Genomic DNA, 21199 nt, shown 5'->3' with positions numbered 1-21199 from the left:
CGCACTGCCACTTGTACCCATAGTATGGTCTGACCACTGTTGTCTCCCTTTTACCATCACACACTCCTCAAAGATCCCCTGCAGTTTAGGTAAGCACGTGGCACCCCCATTGGTTTGGAAATGGGATGCGTTAAGCCCCGAGGCTTTTGGGGATAAGTTGGCATCCAGTATCCCAGTTTTGGGGAGCGAAGTAGATATAGCTGTGGATCAAGGGGGCAGCTGATGATCCCTTGAAAACAGGTAAAAGCAAACGGAAAACCCCCTCCGCTAAATGGTTCTCGATGGAATTGGCCCTCTTAAAAAGAGATTGCAAGCGCCTTGAACGTTGCTGGAGGAAGAATTACCTTAATGAGAATAGGGCGCTTTATCTGGCAGCCCTAAAGGTGTGTACCACCAACGTACTAGGAGAGTACGAAGGAAGTTTTACTGTGACTATATTGAAGCGGCCAAAAACTCCACTAAGAACATTTTGAATGTGGTAGGAGAACTGTCCTCTCTTGATCGCACAACAGCTACAGTGCCCGCCTCCACTGACTACTGCAATCAGGTTGCAGACTTCTTTTTGAGCAAGATTGATATTATCTATGCTGCCTTTTCCGGAAAGTAGCGGGAATCATATACCTGCTCCTGCAATAGATGGGTCAGGTAGTAACAATCGCTTTACTTTTCGCCCACCTGAAGTAAGTGAAGTTCTTAACCTTATGGAGGCAGTTAAATCTGGGTCACCCCATGACCCGATTCCCCCAAAATATGTGAGGATAGGGAAAGAAGTAATTGCTCCAGTTCTCACTTCACTCCTGGACACTTTTCTTAGCTCTGGTGAGGTCCCTAGCAAATGGAAGCATGCTACGGTGTACGGTGGTACCATTATTAAAAAAAATCCTCCCACGACCCTGCTTTCCCAGAAAACCTAAGACCTATATCTCTTCTACCCTATGTGGCTAAGGTTGCGGAGAAACATCTGAACGACCAACTATCCCTATTTTTGGAAGAGAGACAAGTACTGCATGAAACTCAATCTGGGTTTAGACCCAAACATAGTACCAAGTCCACTCTTCTGTTTGCTTCAGAGGCTCTAAAAATGGCAGCCGATGAGGATAGAGCTACTGAACTCATCAATCAATCAGTCAATCAATCAATCAGTACATTTATAGAGTGCACTACTCACCGTGAGGGTCTCAAGGTGCTCGCTGAAGGGAGGGGGGGTGCTGCTACTGCTCGAATAGCCAGGTCTTGAGGTTTTTCTCGAAGGTGAGATGGTCCTGGGTCAGTCATAGGTTGGCGGGGAGGGAGTTCCATGTCTTGGCAGCCAGGTAGGAGAATAATCTTCCTCCGGTGGTGTTTCTGCGAATCCGTGGGACGGTGGCGAGGGCGGGGCTAGCGGAGTGGAGCTTGCGGGTTGGCGTGTAGAACGTGAGGCGGTTGTTGAGGGATCCGGGGCCCATGACGTGGAGAGCTCCTTGACCTCAGTGCCGCGTTCACCACGGTCTCCCACGGCCTTCTCCTAGAACGGCTGTGGGAGGCCGAGGTCGGTGGAGTGATATGGAGGTGGATAAAAAATTACCTGGCAAACAGGTCTTTCCAGGTACTCCAGCATCCTTTAGAATCCAGAGTCTGTCAATTGCTGCAAGGCACACCACATGGCTCGGCTCTTAGCCCCACCCTATTTAATATTTACATGCGCCCTTTGGCAAACATTGTGCTGAGACATTTGGTAAAACTGGTATCATATGCTGATGATACACAGCTGATAGTTACCCTGGAACAAGAGGAGGTGGGACGGCTGCCAGATTTAAGGCCTGCTTAGGGGTACTCGTCAACTGGATGAAGCTCAGCTGCTTGCAGCTGAATGCAGAAAAAACGGAGGTGATGGTGGTGGGTAAGCAACCCTCCCTCTCGTCACACTTGGCCGGAGGAGATGGGCCCACCCCCAACCCCTAAGGCCAATGCAAAGAACCTGGGAGTGTGGTTCAATGACTTCCTTTCATTCTCGGAACAGATATTATCTGTGGTTGGCGTCTGTTTTGGCACTCTGAGGATGTGCGAAAAAATTTGGACCTTCTCCCAGTAGAGGCTAGACGGACGATTATACAGGCTCTTGTTATGTCGTGTCTAGACTACTGCAACAGCTTGTACCTGGGGGTGACACAGAAAAATTTGCACATCCTGCAGAAGGTTCAGAATGCGGCAGAACGTCTAATACTGGATATCCATAGGTGGGCCCCGGTCAGAGAGGCTCTGAGGAAACTATACTGGCTGCCCATTAAAGCCAGAGTGACTTTTAAGGCCTTGTGTTTCACCCATAGGATTTTCTACAAACAAGGGTCTAGCTTTCTGCACCCTCTTCTCACAGTCTACAGACCTGAACGCTGCCTCCGGTCCCTGGGCACGGCAAAGTTGACATGTCTAGGGTGCGGAAGGTACGGGCAGGTGGGAGTTCTTTTGGATTCCTCGCGGCCAAAGCTTGGAACAACCTCCATGTTGACCTTAGGAAGTGCCGTTCAGAGATGGTATTTTGAAAAAAACTTAATACATAGCTTTTCTGTTTGACTTTGGATGGCTGGAATTAGGCTTGAGGTAGCCGTCCCATTAGGGGACCTGGCTGTAGGGTGGGGCGGTGGTCTGTGGCACAGCCGCCATGTTCTAACTGGTGTTCAGTGTGGGGACACTCCCTTGGAGTAACCAGGCGCTCTATAAGCTGTATAATAATAATAATAATAATAATAATAATAATAATAATAATAATGTCTTATTCAATCATCCATAAGAAAATGTCAGTTGTGTGACAGGGATCCAGATTAGAAGTATGGGCTAAATGGAACTACATGCAGCCACCAAAAATAGGCGTTGTGTGGGAGCAGAGAATGCAAGGCATATGTTCCTGTCTGGTAAGAGGTCAAGAAGGATCACACAAGTTTGATGAGATATTAAGACATCCACTTGTCAGTAATTTGTCAAATCTTCAAAAACAGATTTATTTTCCAGACAGTCCAATAAATTATCTGGATGTGAAGTAAAACCATGATACTGACATACTTTTGATAATGTTAAGGTGAATGTCTATTCATTAAAAATAGAAGAGGAACTGTTTTACTGTATGCATGAGGCACCTACTGATTGGGGTATAACTCAAAGGGGGTGTGCAAGACACCAAGAAATATCCTGAAATTTGGAAAAAGCAATAAATACTACAGGAAATCTATCCATACTCAGGGCCGGCCTAAGCACTGATGGGTCCCTGTGCGACAATGTTTGTTGGCCCTCCCCCAATGACAACCTCAGCCATGGATTCCGTCACTACGACCATTTGACAATGTCCCTCAAGTCTCCATAAGCACTGTCTATTAGATTATATAAGTTTTATAGCACCACTCATACCAGTTTAAGATGTCAGAAAACTTTACATCGCACACACATTGCACAGAAACAATCATAGGTGTGTAAATCAGTACATAGGAAATGTTACATAAGACAGATGCTCACAGGAGGAGTCACAGTTCATCCTTACTGATAGTATAGTTTGAGTCCTTAGACTGGATAAGCACATATTCGGAATTTAAAATGTAATACAATTGTTAGGAGTTTTCTTTAATATTAATAATTGATTTCTACCCAAACGAACCCATTTTGCAATATTAGGACAACAACAGACTGGGCAAACATATCTAGCTCTAATATTTTCCTTGCAGTTTGCATGCTGCTCTTTGATGGCAGTTAATAGCTCACTGCTATGTATTATAATTTTAACTTATAAACTACAAGTAACAAAAGGATCCCCGACAAAAGCAGTGACCTATTGACCTATTTATATTTATATGCTCTTTGTGATGTGAATGGGATACGTTCTTTGCAGCAGGCACATTAACCCTCTGCCCTATGATGAGTCAAAACATTCTCTAGGCAAAGCTCTGGTCTTTCTCCAGGAAGACCATTAATCACTGGAGTTGTCATTTTTATTGATGCCTGAAAATTGCTGGGACAATGTATGTGGCATCAGGGCCTTTGAAAACGATGAACATGCCGCCCCCCCCCCCCCCCCGGCCCCCCAGGTCAACGCCCGGTGCAGTGGCCCCGATCGCACCGCCATAGAGCCAGCCACAAAAATTCAACTAATTATTAAAAGATAATTTACATCATTTAAAGCAGTACAGCAATACAGCAGTACAGCAATAAAAGATCAAATACAAATTGCAGTATCGGACGCCCAGCAGGCTTCCTTTAAAAATCATTCAATCATGCTTGAACCACATATTACGTACATTCTTTACAAGATACATCAAAATTGGGATGACAAACAGCCTGGTGATTCCTTTCGGCCAGTTGAGCAAAGGGATTGGCAAGGCAGCTGATGCTGCCAAAAATGTCATTTTGGCAGCCAACATGAACTTTACCAAGCCTGACAGTAGCCAGATCGTCATTGCAGTTAAAATGTGTTTTGCAAGCCTCTTTGCAAATTCTCACACTCCATCCAAGCAAATCTGGTTTGAAAAAAGTTGCTTGTTCTGCTTTTTTGGGCAGGGAAGATGGTGTAGAGAAAATGAGACATTTCATTTATGGTAGTATTACACAAAATACTTGATTTAGTAGTATTGATCTTCCAGCTCTACTCAGCCTACTGAACTCAAACAGGATGGATCTCAGTCTCAATTCATCGTTATTAATGCAAAGGTTGGGCTGGATTGGAGTCTGGGTTTTGTATAAGAGATCCCAACCAGTTTTAACAACATGCGACTATTAAACAAAATACTTTTGAAGTGACTATTTGGGGGCCTTAACTTCAAATTGGGACTATCCACAAATCGACTTGGGCTTTTTTTAATGACTGACACCAACTGGTAGGAGATACTTTTTCACTATTTAACTCTACACATCACAATGAGTTTAAAGTGGCATCCCTAGTGCATAGAACAATCCCCGGATTAGCCCAGGTATTGGTCTATCAGGCCAACTTTAAGCTGATCTGTACTGGAAAGGAATGAAGGGAGGTAAAAACAGGAGCCTGAACAGTTTGAATTGGGCTAATTTATCAAGGATGAGAACATTGGAATGTTGAGCGCTCAATTGAAGTCAGTGGAGTGCTTTGGGCTACTAATGGCTGGTGGAAGCCCGGAGCATCAACATTCCAATGTTTGTTCTCAGCTGTTGCTGTGAACAAAGGCCTTACGGAGCCCCAAGGGTGGAATGTTCTAACAGCCTAAGAGCCCTCCTTAGCAGGCTCTACTGTCCATTAAAGCCCACTCCCTTGTTAAATGCTGAAGCGGGCCTTTAATGGATGGCAGAGCCTGCTATGTCGGGCTCTAAGGCTGTATGATAACTTATCCTTAAGGCTTCATTTCCATAAACCAGGGTTGCAGGGAATCTAGCTTTTATGATGTCTAAACTTGGAGAATAAGAGGGGCCAGAAGTTTGCTTGCTAAATAAACTACGTAGTGAAAATGAGAGCGATACCGATTTTAGGGGCATATTATCAAGCCTGGGCGTTAAAATTATCACCGCTTTATGGGCAGGAAACTGCAGATAAAGTGGCGATAATGGGCTTGATAATATGCTCTATGGAATTCCAATCGAAGCTCATGTTAGATGTCCTTCACATTTAACATGATCTTCGATTGGAATTCCATAGAGCATATTATCAAGCCCATTATTGCCACTTTATCGGCAGTTTCCTGCCGATAAAGCGGCAATAATGTTATCGCCCAGGCTTCATAATATGCCTCTTAGTTTTTAGGGTCGATAGATAGAGAGGGTGACCTCCTCTCTCATGAAACCAATTTTTAAGATATGTATATCTCGTGGCCTTTAGAATGGAAGATCCCTTGAATATCCATGTACCAATCAATTTATTTCTTATGCCAAATACATCAATGTTTGTTTGTGAAATAATGGATCACAAAATGTTGCTGCCATTGTAAGTCTCCAGAGCCCTCAGCAGACATTGGAGACCAAAACCAGTCTTGTATCATCCTTGTACTACAAGGCTAGCACAGACATTCTTCCTAGCTTGGGGGGGGGGAACAACACCTGTTATTACAGAGTGCTGTTACAAGGTTTGTCATACAGATTAGAGAGCGTGGTTACCAATTCACAATCCTGACGTAGGCCCTGATTTGTACTTATCGGATATGTGATGTGATTGACCATCCCTAATTTGACGCAAACTCCAGTCTCATGATACAATCGCTGTGCTGTCCTCCCTTAGTAATAATTGAGGGATTCCCCGTACGTGCAGTTGTCCCCACAGAACATTTCTGTTGAAGGGACCAAAAGCTGTTTGAAAACATATCAAGCAGGTATACAAGGGGGAGCTGCCGGGTGCAGAATGAGTTTCCATCATCATGCACTGTTAAAATCATTGCCGACAAATAGTTAGGCTGTTGACAATTTACTGACACAAAACTGCACACCGCTCACTTCATAATCGTTTGAGGGTGTCTCACATCTTGGAGTCCTCTTCACCATACAAAAGAGCGAACTGTGGCCGTTAGACATCGATGGGATGTTCAACCCTGAATAAATTACTCACTCACCCAAACACATGCTCACCTCCATAGAGTTCTAAGGGCTCGCTTTCTAAAATCACTCAAATTCACCCTTCTTTCAGACTCAAACCTGCTTCATAGAACGTGCCTGCAAATTGCATCCCATGAGGCCCATTATTTAGCTACCTTCAGGCTATTGATAAAAATAGGAAATGATAAAAGCAAAAACTGTTTTTGTTCTCAAAAACAAAAATCAGACATGTTTCAATAAGTCCAAGGACATTAGTAACCAAACTGAAAATGTACGTGTGTTTTTAGCTAAAGGGTTTCGGTTTTCAATATGTAACTTCCTGAAGAATAGCATTTGAGTCATACTGTTGATTAATGTCCAGGTTAAGGAAGCATTGGAATGTATTTTTTCAAACGAGCGTGCTCTTTGGATGGCAACATTATTACTTAGTAAAATGTTTTTATCTTTTAGGTTAGCAATGATGGATTTTTATACAGCAATGATAAAATACTGACCATCTACGATGCGATTTGTCAGGTGTGCGACCCTCACTTAAAAGGACTTTGCAAGTTAAAGGTAATTTGGAGATAAACACATATATCGAAGCAGGTATTAATGTTCAATTGTTGTTCTACTGAAAATGCAAACAATAGTCTAAATATATGATGTTTCAAAAACCTCGCGAAAACTTTTTCCTGTAAATAGTGGCATCAATCGGATTGCACAGCCTTCACTGGTTGTTTCACAGGTGTGATTTGTCACAATCTGCCCCATTTGCTTTTTCTCGTAATTAAACATTGCCTTTGATTTATGTTTTTTCTTATTGTTGGTGCTAAAAAGACTGTGATGTTCTACTGTCCTCCATTGAATGGAAGCGTGCTTATCTTCATTAAGGTATTGATATGCTCAGGGACGGCTCCTCCGTGAAGGTGGAGGTGCGTTGCCCCACTGCTTTCTCGCAGTGCAAGATGCGGAAACATAAAATGGTATTACAAATACCATTTTATGTTTCTGCATCTTGCACTGTGAGAAAGCAAAAGGGTTTGGTTGGTCCTGCTCTAGAGCGGGTGAGGAGTGGCTTGCCCACTCTGAGGACCGTGACTGTTTGGTCGGCCCCATGGCCGACCAAACCAGTGATATACACTCTCCGCATGCAGCCTACATGGAGAAAATGGCCTCCTCATTGACGCATGTTCAGTCGGCGCCCCAACCAATCATAATTCTGCAGTTGCAGCATTGTATTTGGCTTTGGGAGGGGAGGCAGGCTGCCTGCTTCCTGTGAGGAGCAGGGAGACAAGCAGATGTAACTGAGGACCGGGCCGGTAAAGGTAGGTTAAACTTTTTTTATTAAACCAACCACCCGCGTGACCCTTTCCTTGCGCAACCCCCCGCTTCCTCACCAGCGAGTCATGGCGGCCACGACTGGATGTGCACAATTAATGGGTTGAGTTTCACACAGTTTTGTCATACGTAAAACAAAAGTACAGACAGAAGGAAAGTGAAACTAGAATCCCCTGGTCTCACATTGGCAAGAATCTCCCTCTTGTCAGTTTAATGCGTTCATACCTCCTTCAACAATGCTGAGATTTTTCAAGGTTATTGTTGAAGCTGGGGTAGCAAGGCACGATTCCAGCAGTAGTAGGTGATAACTGCCAATCCCACTGGAGCCTCTTGGATTTGGCACTTCTTCCAAGTTTTACGATTTTAGGCCTCTCATTAAAAGAAAGGACGAAAATAAGAGAACTGTGGAGGTGCGTTGAACATTTCACAAAGAGTCAAATTACACCAAAAAAGAACAATTTGCAACACAATGTAGAAAATGGTAACCTATGTGGTACAGGAGATTTTCATGGCAAAATTTGCCAGATAGCAAGAAATTGGGTTATTGGTTGAGAGAGATGGAAGCCCATTCAGGCAACAACGATAATCCTTGTCACGATAAACAACAAAAGTCACTAAATTAACCTGTGCTTAACCTTCTCGTAGCTTGCAAAAAAAGAGTCAGATTTGACTTAGAGGCAATGTGTAAATTATATATGCAGCACACTGGAGATATGTAGGGGCAGGTTTACAAGCCCCTTGCAACACTTTTACGCTGCTGTTGCGTCACTTTTGTGACGCAGCGGCGGTGTAAACCATGCGCCACGTTGCAACTTATTTATTACGTGACACATCTAGGCAGATGCGTCAAGTTGTAAAGTCCTGCGGTGGGCGTTCTGTCAGAGGGTGGGTGTCCCCTCGCAGGTAAACCCCGTAAAACTGATGCAGTGAAATCTACAAAATTTCTCGGAGTCAGTTTTACGACGCTGCTGTGTCAAACCCTTATGCCTGCTTGAAGCGGGCTTAAGGAGTGACGCACCACGTTAAATATGGGCAGCCCCTCTATATTGTAGGAGTTGCATAGCGCTTGCGACGCAACTCCAGCAATGCGCTGCCCTTATGCCACAAGATGTGTCATGCATCTGCCCCTCCTTGCACCATGGCGAGCCGCATTGCAAATGCAACGCATCCGTGGTTGCGCAAGGGGGGATTGCGTGACACATCTGTTCTGGCGCATCCCTGCTGATTTGCAGAGATGCTCCAGACATTGTAAATATGCCCCGTAATTTCAAAGTCTTAGATAAAATTAGCTCCAACATTTTGAAAGTGCCGAGTTCAATCCACTGGACAATGTACTTGGTTGCAAGGTCCTCTGTCACACGGTGTCAAGTTCGTCAGTTTGGATGTGAAGGCCGATTGGGAGCTGTGAATCGCTGCACTGAGTTGTGTCATATTTCATTGGTGTTGATGAGACAGCTGAACAGTAGCTGTGAGGGGCTGCTATGCGAGGTCCGTCATCAAAATGGCAATCGATCAATAAACGCAAGGTTCTCTGATGGGTGGTCCTGCATCGAGATGTGTCATGCTGCGCCAATTCTGAAGAAACCTATTGGGCCTGGAGGACTACATGCTAATGCCAGCCAAAGGTCTAGAACCTGGGGGACCTAGTGGGGATCAAGATAGAGGCCAGCAAAAGGGCACAGGCAGGTCCAGTTGAGTCTGGGAAGATGCAGGATAGGTCTCTTGAGACAGTAGTCCAGCCATTTAGCCCTTGGGGTTCCGATGGTGGTCTGGGTTCAAGGAGCAGGTCAAGTCTTCCTTCCCCAGGCAGTAGAGCGCAGTGCAGTGGTTCTTGTAGCAAGACAGCAGCTGAGTCATTCTTTTGAGTCCTTCACCGGGCCAGCTTTTGAAGTGGGGGGAACACCTATAACACTCCCACATCTGGTTCTGGAAACTTCCTCCCCCTGTCCAGGCTACAAGTGGTCTGGGGTCAGGATAGGCTGGTGTCAAGTCCCTTAGTGTGTGTGCTGGAGCAGCCCTTTGAAGTGTAATGGAGTAGGGAATAGCTCCTCTGACTGTCTGGAAAAAAATACACAAAGGCCAACTGTCAATTGCAGCTAGTCATGTGATCCTGGACAGTGGAAGCAGGCGGCAGATGAATAAAATGGCAACTTTCCTAAAGCTACATTTTCAGGGTTGTGACTTAAAATCTGGCTGTATCTTTAAAGAGAGTTTTAATTATGATTGATTTGAGTATAACCATTATTTTCCTTCCTGTTCCCAAACGTATCACTTATTGAGTGTAATAAGGTAGCCCACTATCATCTTTTGGGAGAGATAGGCCTTACAATAGTAAAACACTTCTTACAGAGTTTTTCACTACCAGGGCATGTAAAACTGAAACCCACATGTCCTAATTTTTAAATACATTGTCTCCTGCCCTGTGAAAACTTAGGGTCTACCTTAATAGCGGCTTATATGTATTTAAAAGGATGGTATATGCCTGGCAAAAGGTTTAGTTTGCAAGGTTTAAATGGCAGTTTGAAACTGCACTACAGGCTGCAGTCTTAGGCCTGAGACATGTTCTAAAAGGCTACTGTAGAAGGTGGCACAAGGCGTGCTGCAGGCCCACTAGTAATGCTTAACTTACAGGCCCGTGTACAGGTAGTGCCACTTTGCTAGGGAGTTACAAGTAAATAAAATGTGCCAAACAAGTGTAAGCCAATTGTACCATGCCTTAGGAAGAGTACACATGCACTTTCACATTGGTTATTAGTGGGAAAGTTCACCAATTCCTAAAGCTAACAAAAACAAATTTAGCAAAACAGGATGAGTTAAGGGAAACTGTTTGAGAAACTACTGCCCAAATGTGTGGGCCTAACATTGCATGTCTGCAAAACCAGCATTGAGCATGTGTTCTGTGAAGATCAGGTAAACCAACCATCAACATCACTCACAATGCTGCCTTTCACCCAACTATTAATGCCTTGAACGGTATAATCCACAAAATCTAGCCAAGATTTCGTAGGCGGTATATGAATATCCAGGAATATGAGCGCATACTTTGTAGGGTAAGATTAAGCTTGGTGATAAGTTTGACTATCATAGGGGCATAGGCCATCTGATCAGCTATCTCCAGGGACTGTAGGGTATCCTTAACAAAATGGGAATTCTGCTTCCATCGACTAGCCCCTAATGTTCCTCGGGCACCCTATGCATATGCATGGCTACCTCAAAGCTGCCACCCTCTAATCAAAATCATTCCTGTTAGAAATTGTGTTGTTGGTTGAGCCCAAGTCTGACAGCAACCTCAAACGTTATGTTATGTTATGTTATGGGTTTTATAGAGCGCGCAGCTGCTCCAGCAAAGGGGCGTCCCGGCGCTGATCCTAAACAAAACACAACAGGCACAGAAAATCGGAATTTTTAAGGAAACAGAAAAGTTTTGATGGCCTTCCTAAATTGGTACAGGTCATTAATTTCTCGCAAGTTGGAAGGGAGGGCATTCCAGAGCTTGGCTGCCAGACCTACTGTAAATCAACCTATGCTCACACTCTGGTAGCTTTGCACAGAGCAGTCAGGTTTAACTCAGAAGCAATGTGTAAAGAATTTGTGTGAGAAGTAATAAGAATAGAGAGTGACAAATTTGCACTGTGGATGGTGATGCAGGATCACGCCATAAGCCAAACCCCGCCTTTCACTTTTGGATGCTCGCAGGGACGCCGCAGAAAAGCCATGCAGCAGAATGGCTGTGGTGGATTCAATGAACGGGAGTGGGAGTCTGTGAAATTCGGGCATTTTTCACAATCAGCACTGCAGAACGCTGTAATTTCATGTTCAAAACAGAAAACAAGCACTAAGCTTTAACTCAACACAGAGGTATTTTGAGCATCTACTTGGGTGGAAATTTCTTTCATTCCTTCCTGGCTATTTTCCGGCCGGCGCCTGGACATCGAATACTTGACCAGGAGGAGTCGGCAGAATATTGCAAAAAACACAGTTGATGGACAGAATCCAGAACAATGTCTTACATTCACCCAAGTACAAAGATCTGGGCCTAAATCCATCGTTTTTTTGCACTCCACACCACCCTAGGTCAGACAATGGCTATATGCAAATCAGCCTTGACCCTGTGGCTCATGGGAACAGTCCAGCCCAAACTACCAAGCCATGTCTTTCCTAGACCGGAATCAAGCATCCAAGGACCGGTTTCTGGCTATCAGCCTTCTTCAGCCTGGATAGCTTGACTCCAGTGATGTGGAGAGCCTGGGACTCACGTCTGAGCATACCCAGCCCACTCGGGGCGAAAATTGCAAAAAACACAGTTGATGGACAGAATGCAGAACAATGTCTTACATTCACTTCAGTACAAAGATCTGGGCCTAAATCCATCGTTTTTTTGCACTCCACACCACCCTAGGTCAGACAATGGCTATATGCAAATCAGCCTTGACCCTGTGCCTCATAAGAACAGTCCAGCCCGAACTACCAAGCCATGTCTTTCCTAGAGGGCAGAATAGCCAGTCTGGAAGCCCCTTAAGGACACAGCTCAGGAGACTCGGCAAGGCGGGACAAGCCCTGGGTGCTTTTTTTCCCCACACACTATAACTTGCAGTCTACAGCTATGTTAGTCGCTAGTCACAGTGCAACCTGTGGGACCCTTATTACTCACTAAGTTAAGGGCCCTTTGTTCCCAGTGGGGCTGCTCTTAAATAAATAATGAGGACATGGAGGTTGCATTAAGAATTCTGGTTCGTGCTGTACCTTCTCTCTGAGTATTAACAAGCTTGCACATTCTTGAGATTGCTGCCTACTGGTGCATGGGGGATTAATTTAGTACTTGGTTGAGGGTCACTGGGGGAGTTCCATGCACCAAAGCCTTTTTTCACCTCATTTTGTAATTATGGCGAATATGTCACGGGACAGCCAAAGAAACTGCTTGGCAAATTTCAATATGCAAAATCTCTCTAGAAACACTGCTGCAACCTATCTTAATTCCCCAGCTCTGGTTCAAAGGGTCAAAAAATATCTAGGACATGCAGCAGCCCTGGGAAACTGTGCTGCAGCCTTGAGGAAAGTTTTGGGACAACTCGCAGAAAATTCTGGGATGGCCACCACAGAGCTTTCCAAGCAAGATTATCCGGGGGGGACCTCCACTGATCTGGATTCGAGTACCAGACCCGTCCCTATTGTTTCTCCCCGGGCCGGTCCCTCTACTTCTCAAAATCTGGTTGATCCAAAGATGATGACCTTTGGGTGAACGCTGAGGCTGGGAAATCCAAGGAACTTAAAAAATATCCTCTATTTTTTAAAGCAAAATCTGGATTAACATCCACTGCAGAGGGAGCAGAGAGTGTTCTGCCTCCTGACTCTAGTAAGAATAAGCATCTCTGTGACGGCAGTAGGCTTCTGCCACAACTTTATGCACAACCTTTGTCTTTTCCTGGATGGAGCCCATCTGGACTCCCCATCCCCCAAGACGATGTGCTGGCTGTACCTGATAAGACCGCATCCTCTGTTGCATCAACAGTGCAATCTGAATCCGGGTTGGAGTTGGTTCAGGAAACTTCCTCTCAGGACGATAGATCCTTCACTTTCTAATGGGACGCCAAGAGTCTCCTCAACTTAATTCTGGAGGAGATCAGAGAACTCAAAATCTCTCAATCTGCTGAAATTGCTGCCATCCACGCCTGCCTCCCGAAAATCGAAGACAACATGGCTCGGGTTCCAGCGCGACTTCTTGAGGTGGAGACTAGGATCTTGCAATTGTAAGATCACGTTTTGATCATGAACGATAAAGTTGCAGCCTATCAGAGTCAAAAATCGGCAATGAAGTATAAACTGGAAGGATTGGAGAATCACTCTAGATGCTCTAATCTTCGAATCCTCGGTATTGTGAAAGGCCTCGAGGGGCAGCAAACATTACAATGGGTTAACTCTTTCATTTAAAAAAATTTCCTCTCAAAATATAATGAAGATTTCACTCTTATGCGAGCCCATCAGGCGCCCAATGCCAAATTCTCGCGGACAATCCTTTCTAACTTTGGGGACTACAGGGTCAAGGAACAAATTCTAGCTAAGACCATACAGCAGTGACAGTTTATCTCTTCCGAGGTTCCACTGTGTCGTATTTTCCCTGACATGTCTGCCTCCACAGTCAAAAGGTGGAAAGAGTTTGTTAAAATGTTACACTTTTTCAACGAACAGGGGGCACAGTCAATGATTGCACGTCAGAGCAAACTAATAGTGCTTGTAAAAGGCAGATTCCATGTATTTTGCAATGCCCCCAAAGCATAGAAATTACTGCAACAAATCTCTTTAAACAGTTCCTGATTGCTTCGATCAGGGCTTGTAAAATAGCAGATGTAACTACTTCTTTATTTATTTCTTTATCAGTCTTTTTTCTTTTTTGAGTTTGGCGCTTTTTCCTCTCAGATAGCTTCTGGGGGTTGATATTGTTATTTCTTCTTTTTCTTTTTTTTCCACTGGGGAGGGGTATGTTGGCCAGTAGCACCTGGAACAAAGTCATGTTTTCAGTTATGGGGAGTTGGAAAGCCTGTCAGGTGTGAGCAGGGATGGTGGAATGCTCACCTTAGCTTTTAAGGGAGGGGGGCAGAGGATGGAATAGGAAAAGGAAGGAAAAAAGTGATCCATTTGTAAAATCTAGATTCATCCAATTACTATCCATAAATGTATATTTTGTCAGGGCAAGGGTGGGATTAATGACAGATTCTGAATTCCTTCAGGAAACCTTAAACTATTTCGGAACCCCTTTAGGATGATATTGTGCAGTGTGCCAATGTATAAAAAGGAAATTTTAAAGGTGGTCTCTTTTAATGTCAACAGTCTAAACAATAAAAAGAAAATACGGACCATTGACTCATGGATCAAGACAGAAAATCTAGCTGTTCTTTTAATTCAAGAGACCCATATATCTAAGGGGAAGCATGTCGATTTTTTTATGTTTAGGTCCAGGACAGCATACCGGGGCTTCTCCTCCTCCTCTGCATCACATTGCGGCACAGCGATCTTCTTGGGCAAAACAATTCAAGCCGAGGTGGTTAATTTTGAAAGTGAACAGAGAGGAAGGCGGTGCTGGGCGACCTGCAATCTAGGGAATAGACTTCTAACCTTTGCTAGTATCTACGCCCCAGTAGAGGATAATCCTGTAATATATGAAGAGTTATTTCAATCTCTAAAACAAATTCCCAGTCAAGTGATTATAGGGGGAGATTTAAATTTTTTAGTGAACCCTAAAGTTGATTCTAAGCATGGGCGGTAAATCCGTTCCGCTCGCGGATTTTGCGGATTTTCGGTAAATTCGTAATCCGCGTACTCTCGCGAATTTAACGAAAATCCGCAAATTTGCACGCAGCGGATTTTTTTTCTTGGTGATATAATATTGCGGCATGCGGCGTTCACTTACCGTCATTCAGCGTTTGCCGAGTTGTTTTTCTCGATATTTTGCGAGTGCTGCGCCATTTTGGATCTTGCTGCGGGATCCCGCGGGAGTTTGGCGAGGCATTGCGAGAGTTTGCAATTGCGAACATGTAGGTGCGGCGGGCAGCAACAATCTCGCACTCGCGAAATTACAAAATTTGCAATTCTGCACAAGAAATCCACTAGCAAGCAGCATAGACCTTCTGAAAATGATGATTTTTATCAGAATAACTCCTCAGGTTGACATTTGCCTACACTCTTTTGGATTTGAGGCCTTTTGACTTTCTTTGGATCACTTTTCGATTAGAAATCAACTTTCACAAGTAAGTTTGTTTGGGGCATTACAGTTGCTGTTCTGCAGAAAAACGAGTTTTGCAAAACTGAAAGCACTCAGCAGGTGCAAAAGTTCACCCATCATTAGTAACCATTCCCTGTAGTACTTCCTGAGGGGCCCCTCCAGAGTTCAGTTGCCTATGTTTGTTTGGGGCATTACAGTTGCTGTTCTGCAGAAAAACGAGTTTTGCAAAACTGAAAGCACTCAGCAGGTGCAAAAGTTCAAACTCATCATTAGTAATAGTAACCATTCCCTGTATTGCTTCCTGACTGGGGCCCCTCCAGAGTTCAGTTGCTAGTTGCAACAATTCTATGACCCTGCTCTGACCCTCACAGCAGGCTCATAGAATAGCTACAAGTAGGCCACAAAGGTCCTGGAAAAAAAATTGCACTGCAACAGAAAGCAAATTACAGATAAGGAAGCAGGTGCCAGACTGGAATGTTAAAACAGTGACACATTAATAAATCAACCCCAAAATTATTCATGTCAGTTGAAGCAGGTCAGGTGTGCCTGCTTTTCCCCCCCATAATCTACAGTGATGATGAACCAGAGGGTGGCATTGATGTACCAGAGGGTGGCATGGGTGAAACAGAGGGTGGCAGTGGTGAAACAGAGGGTGCTGGGAACCTGTGATGATGAACCAGACGTAGAAACAACATAGTCGCGACCGTTGCGAGCCGACAAGTAAGTTCGCAATTGCGAACTGGTACAAAACCCTCGCGAACGGGCAGAAACCCTTGCGAACACACAAAAACAAATCATGAGAAATCGCGGATTGCGAGTTCGCAAATACGCAAATTCGCGAATGCCACAACATTCACAATGACCAAACAGAACCGCAATAAGAACGCAAAACAGGAGATAAGGCGCATTAGCAGCAGGAAATTAACACCTGCCCTGACCTGGTGTAAAGTTAGACCACAGTCTGAACCACAAAAGGAAGCACAGCCCAGAGCCACACATGAAGAACAACAGATGCCCCATAGCAACTCTTCATGCAGCACGGATATCCAAGAGGGCCACAACACCCATCACCACCCCCTCAGGACCCCAATCCCCACCCAGAACGCCCACCCGGACCACCACAGAGGCAGCACAGACAAAGAGAGCAGCCCCCCAGGAAACGCACCTTTCTCACAGACCCAACATCTGACAATGTCACTGTCTGCTGTAGGTAGAAAGGGCAACCAACCTATACATCTTGACCAACATCACCTAACAGTCCTACAGCAGCAACACAACAGACAACCAAAATCCCACCCCACACCAAGCTGCTGGCTCTGCTCCACCTGTTGGCCCGGCACACCCCAACCAACATCCGCCAGAGTCGGAGGTGTCTGACAGTCAGCCACATCCAAGTCCCCCACACCTGTCCTGGACATCACCATCACTTTGGCACCCCGGTCCTCATACATCCAACACAATGCGCAGGCATTGCTGGAGAACAAGCAAGGACCATAAGCCATAGTCAGATGCACACATGTGTAGGGGGAAATCCACAGCACAAATGTCCTACCTGTGCCCCCTGGTGACATAGCACACAATCACCCCAACAGTAAGCACACATCACACATGAATGTGCAGGCAACATCAGAACACTGTGGGACCTTCACCAATGCCGCCTCCAAATATACAACCTGTGTGCATGATTCCTTCATCCTCCGACAGTCCATCAGCAACCAGAATTCCCAGGATGACACCAAAGGAAATGCACAGCCTCTTGGCAAGTTCCAAGTTAACACCCCACTCACATCAATTGCACAACCATGCAATTTACAACTCTGGCAATGCACATGTCACAGAATCACAACCAACATGCACAACAACATGCCCACCCCCAAGACCCAACAGAACAACTTACTATGGTCACCTGGGTAAGCCGTGAACATGAGCCATCAACAACATGGCACCTCAGCCACACATTAGCCGAATATGGGGAGAGGTGGCAGCCAGGCATGTGTGAAGGATGCAGTAGAACCATAATTGGGAAAGTACACCATGCCAAGAGTGGCAGCGATGTGTTGGACAGACCGCAGTATGCACAACACACCCATATCCATGGCGAAATACACCTCTGGTGTATGGAGTGTAGTGGACAGTGGAAGCAACCATGTCATACCAGCCAGTGGGGGTCCTCGCGGAAATGTTGCCTGTTAAGTCACCCCATAAGCATGAGCAGAGTGGGATGGCCCGGCATACGCCAGGCCAGCATAGGGGTGTGAATAAAAAGTACGTAGCTCTGGGCGCGGTCCACTTTCAGAAAGCACAACGTCTCTGCCAGGGTGGCGCCTCTCACCCTGCCACGAGGCCAACATGGTCCTCATAAGCGGAGTTGCCTGCTATCCTGTACGCCTGCTGTACCCCGGCCCGCTGGACCACAAACCCGTCAGGCCCATCCTGATCAACTGCCGACACTGGCATGTGTCAAGGAGGGCCCACCACGTGCCTGTGCAAGCTCCAAGCCCTAGGCCCGAGACCCAGCCAGCCTCTCAGACCATCACTGGCCCCCCTACACTGGCCCACATTACTCCTTCCTCATTCACATACTACACCAGCGTCCTCTTTGGCCCAGTAGGTCCCATATGTGAAACTATGTCCTGGGTCCTGAATGGCAGTGACCCCAAATCCGGGGCAGCGGGCACAATACAAGATCCCCCTAAATCCGTGTGGTATATTTCCATATTGGCATCTTGCGACATGTGGTGCCACAAACTCTGTTCAACGCCAGCCAGCTACTTGCGGTACCAGTAACACTGTTCAACGCCAGCCAGAGACACATGGATGAGGGATCACGAATGGCAGAGTCCACACCAGTGGTCACAAGAAGAGGAGTAGGAGGAAGATTCGGCTCAGTCCGGATGAAAGCTGGGTCACAGTCACAGAGGTGACCGAACACGTGGTGCCACTGAACCTGAACTGTACAGGCCGCTGGAGCCACCAACCTATGCCGGCAACACTAGGTGAATGGCGCGTGCTGACCACTGCCTCTGACCTACACTGCTCTGGGCCTAGGCTGCGCTTGAGTAGGTCACAGAATTGGATCTGAACATCAATTATGCAAAGACAGATTACATATCATTGCACGCAAGGAGAGGAGTTATTGGATGATGCCTTGCATCTTAGCAGAAAAAAGGATCATCGTTACAGAGCTGATCGAACACTACCGACAACTGCCCAAGTGTCACTAACTCGATGCATCTTGAGCCAAGGAGACGTGGCTGTGGGCCACTGCTGACCTACACTGCAGTCCAGTAGGTCACAGAGTCATGATTTAGCAATGACGGAGTTCATATAAGTGTACCAGCATCATCGCAGATTGCATCCCCTCTCAGGCTCGGTGCCACTAAGTCTGTTCCCCAACATTCATGGACACTCACTGGTCGTACATTGGTGGCATCTGAGTCTATGGACTAGGGGCTAGTTTTCATCCTCATGTAGCTGATACCGAAATGGTGAAAACAAGGCTTGAGCTTTCCACCCCATTATTTGCTGCTTTCAGATAAAATCAAACCTTTTGCATCATGCCCTGGAGGACACCTACTTGTGTCCCCCACAACCCTCCACAACATACACCTCAGACATTGATAAGGACCCACTCTGGTCGCATGGCCGATCTGACTGCACCGCAAGTCACCATCCAATGGCTGGGTGCCTGTCCTGGCCGCAGTGAATCCGGGGCCACTAACTCTGTGCTGGTCCGGTCTGGGACCCCTTCTTCTGAGATAGTTGATGGCCCCTGAAGCATTGGACTTGGGGTCATCAACGCCATTTCTCTGTGGCCCTGCGGTGTACGCAGCCTACGGGCTCAAATGCGTCCCACCAGGGCTCACACGCCAAAGCGAGTCAAGACTGGCCTGGGCGCCGCATCACCACAGGAGGCACACACCACCACCGCAAGGACCACCTCCAAACGCCATCTGCCATTATTATTATGCTGTGTACATCGGACGCAGACATGTCATCGCAGGCAGCGGGTTGGAGCTTGGTAATGTAGCTTTGTCGTCACCCAATACATTTGTAAGGGGAGTGCCCACAACCGTTGTACGCAGAGCCAACATCGGTGTATGACTGTTATTTGAGCGCCCCTGGGCGTGGTTCTGTACTGTGAATGTGCATCTGCATGTGTCTCTATGGCAGTGTGGATCTCCTTAGTGGGGTGTGGGTGGTCCCTGAAGGGAGATAGACACCTACGTATGTGTACTAGTTCGCATTCCATGGGTTCGGCCCCCACCCACAAATGTTGGGCCACCTCCTTTTGCTGTGCTCCCACATGGTATTGGGTTGCCATGTGTGACTGGGTGAAGTGTTGTGAGCCAGCTGTGCTTGCTTCCGGCTGTGTAGTCTGTTGCAGGTTCGGTGTTCTCCTCTGAGTAGCTTGGCTGTCCGGGTCCTGGTGGGGGGTTGCGTGGGATACCTGTGGGCTGCTGTAGGGCGTCTGTGTCAACGGTGTGGTGGTCCTCTCTGGCATCACAGATGTGTTGTATTCTGTGCTTTGCTGAAGGTAATGTGCGGCCCTCTGCAATGCGAAGGGGAGATGCATGTTGACATTGTGTTGACATGTATGCTGGTGCATTGTGCTGGTTTGCATGCAGACTGTATGGCAATGTACATTGTGACTGTTTGGGAGGTGCTGTAGTCTTCCGCCGGACAGTGTACATTTGGACTACATGATGGATGTGAGGTCGTACACGTACATTTTATTTCACAGTTTCTGACTCTGTCAGATGTAGTATGCATGTTTCTTTGCATGTGCGTAGCCAGTTGTGTCCTCTGTTCTGCAGTGTCGGCTATGCGCATTGTACCACGCACGCTGTCATCAATGTGGGGGCGTTGTTCTTGCTATGTGTGTGTGATGCAGTGTGGCAAGGGGATCTGGGACATGATCCTGGGTAATTGTGGGTGTGCAGTGTGCTACACCTCGTTGTACATGTGGCCATCTCCCCTGTCACCCCATTCCCTGTTCATTGCACTCCCTGTTGATGATGTGTCAGGTCCTCTCAAGCTGTGTCCATACTCACTACTCCTTGCACCATCTCCACACTGATGACTGTGGCCTGGGTTTCCTCCAACTTTCCTGCTGTGCTTGATTGCCACCTCTTGTCACCGTTGCGTCCTTCCTGTGGCCAGCGGTTTTGTGCCTGGTTTAGGTTGTCACGTCATGCCCGTGCCTATTGGCCTCCACAGCACTCCAACTGCATTCCAGGTGGTCTGCTTGTGGGTCAGTTGCTGGTAGTGTTCAGTCACCTCCATGATGCTTGTCTTGTTTTCCTGTAGTCTGCACCCCAGTCTTTCTCTTCCTATCCCTTTTCTCCTTGGCCTTCCCCGACACTGTTGTTCCTTGCTGGTGGTCTGTGGGGGTTGTGGGGGTTGTGGGGTTCGAGTTGGCCTCTGCGCTTGGTCAGGGCGCATCCACATTGCTACGTGCTTTGGCTTGTTTCTGGTGTGTTGTTTACATTATTTTTATGGTGCATTGTCCAGCCTGAGACTTGGAATTTGCAAGCCTGTGCTGGTTTTCACTACTTTTTGAACCGCGGTTGGCCTCATCGCATGTTTTTTAGCATTCGCATATCACATTTGTTCGCCGTGGCGTTGATTTTCAAGCGGACAATTGACGTG

General features: G+C 46.3%; 1 protein-coding gene across 1 annotated transcript in view; it reads left to right on the top strand.

Annotated features, from left to right (window-relative positions):
• The window catches only part of LOC147732932 (von Willebrand factor D and EGF domain-containing protein-like), a 1979930-nt gene that overhangs the window by 1231348 nt on the left and 727383 nt on the right, over positions 1–21199 (top strand). Inside the window, exon 15 of the mRNA XM_086955141.1 lies at positions 6961–7065. Coding sequence (XP_086811267.1) covers positions 6961–7065 — 105 coding nt within the window. The remainder of the gene's footprint in view (positions 1–6960; positions 7066–21199) is intronic.

This window comes from Lissotriton vulgaris, chromosome 2_1 (assembly GCF_964263255.1).
Source record: "Lissotriton vulgaris chromosome 2_1, aLisVul1.2, whole genome shotgun sequence".
NCBI classification, from domain to species: Eukaryota; Metazoa; Chordata; class Amphibia; order Caudata; family Salamandridae; genus Lissotriton; species Lissotriton vulgaris.
Note: the sequence above shows the minus strand (reverse complement) of the source record. Positions and strands in the feature narration are given on the sequence as shown.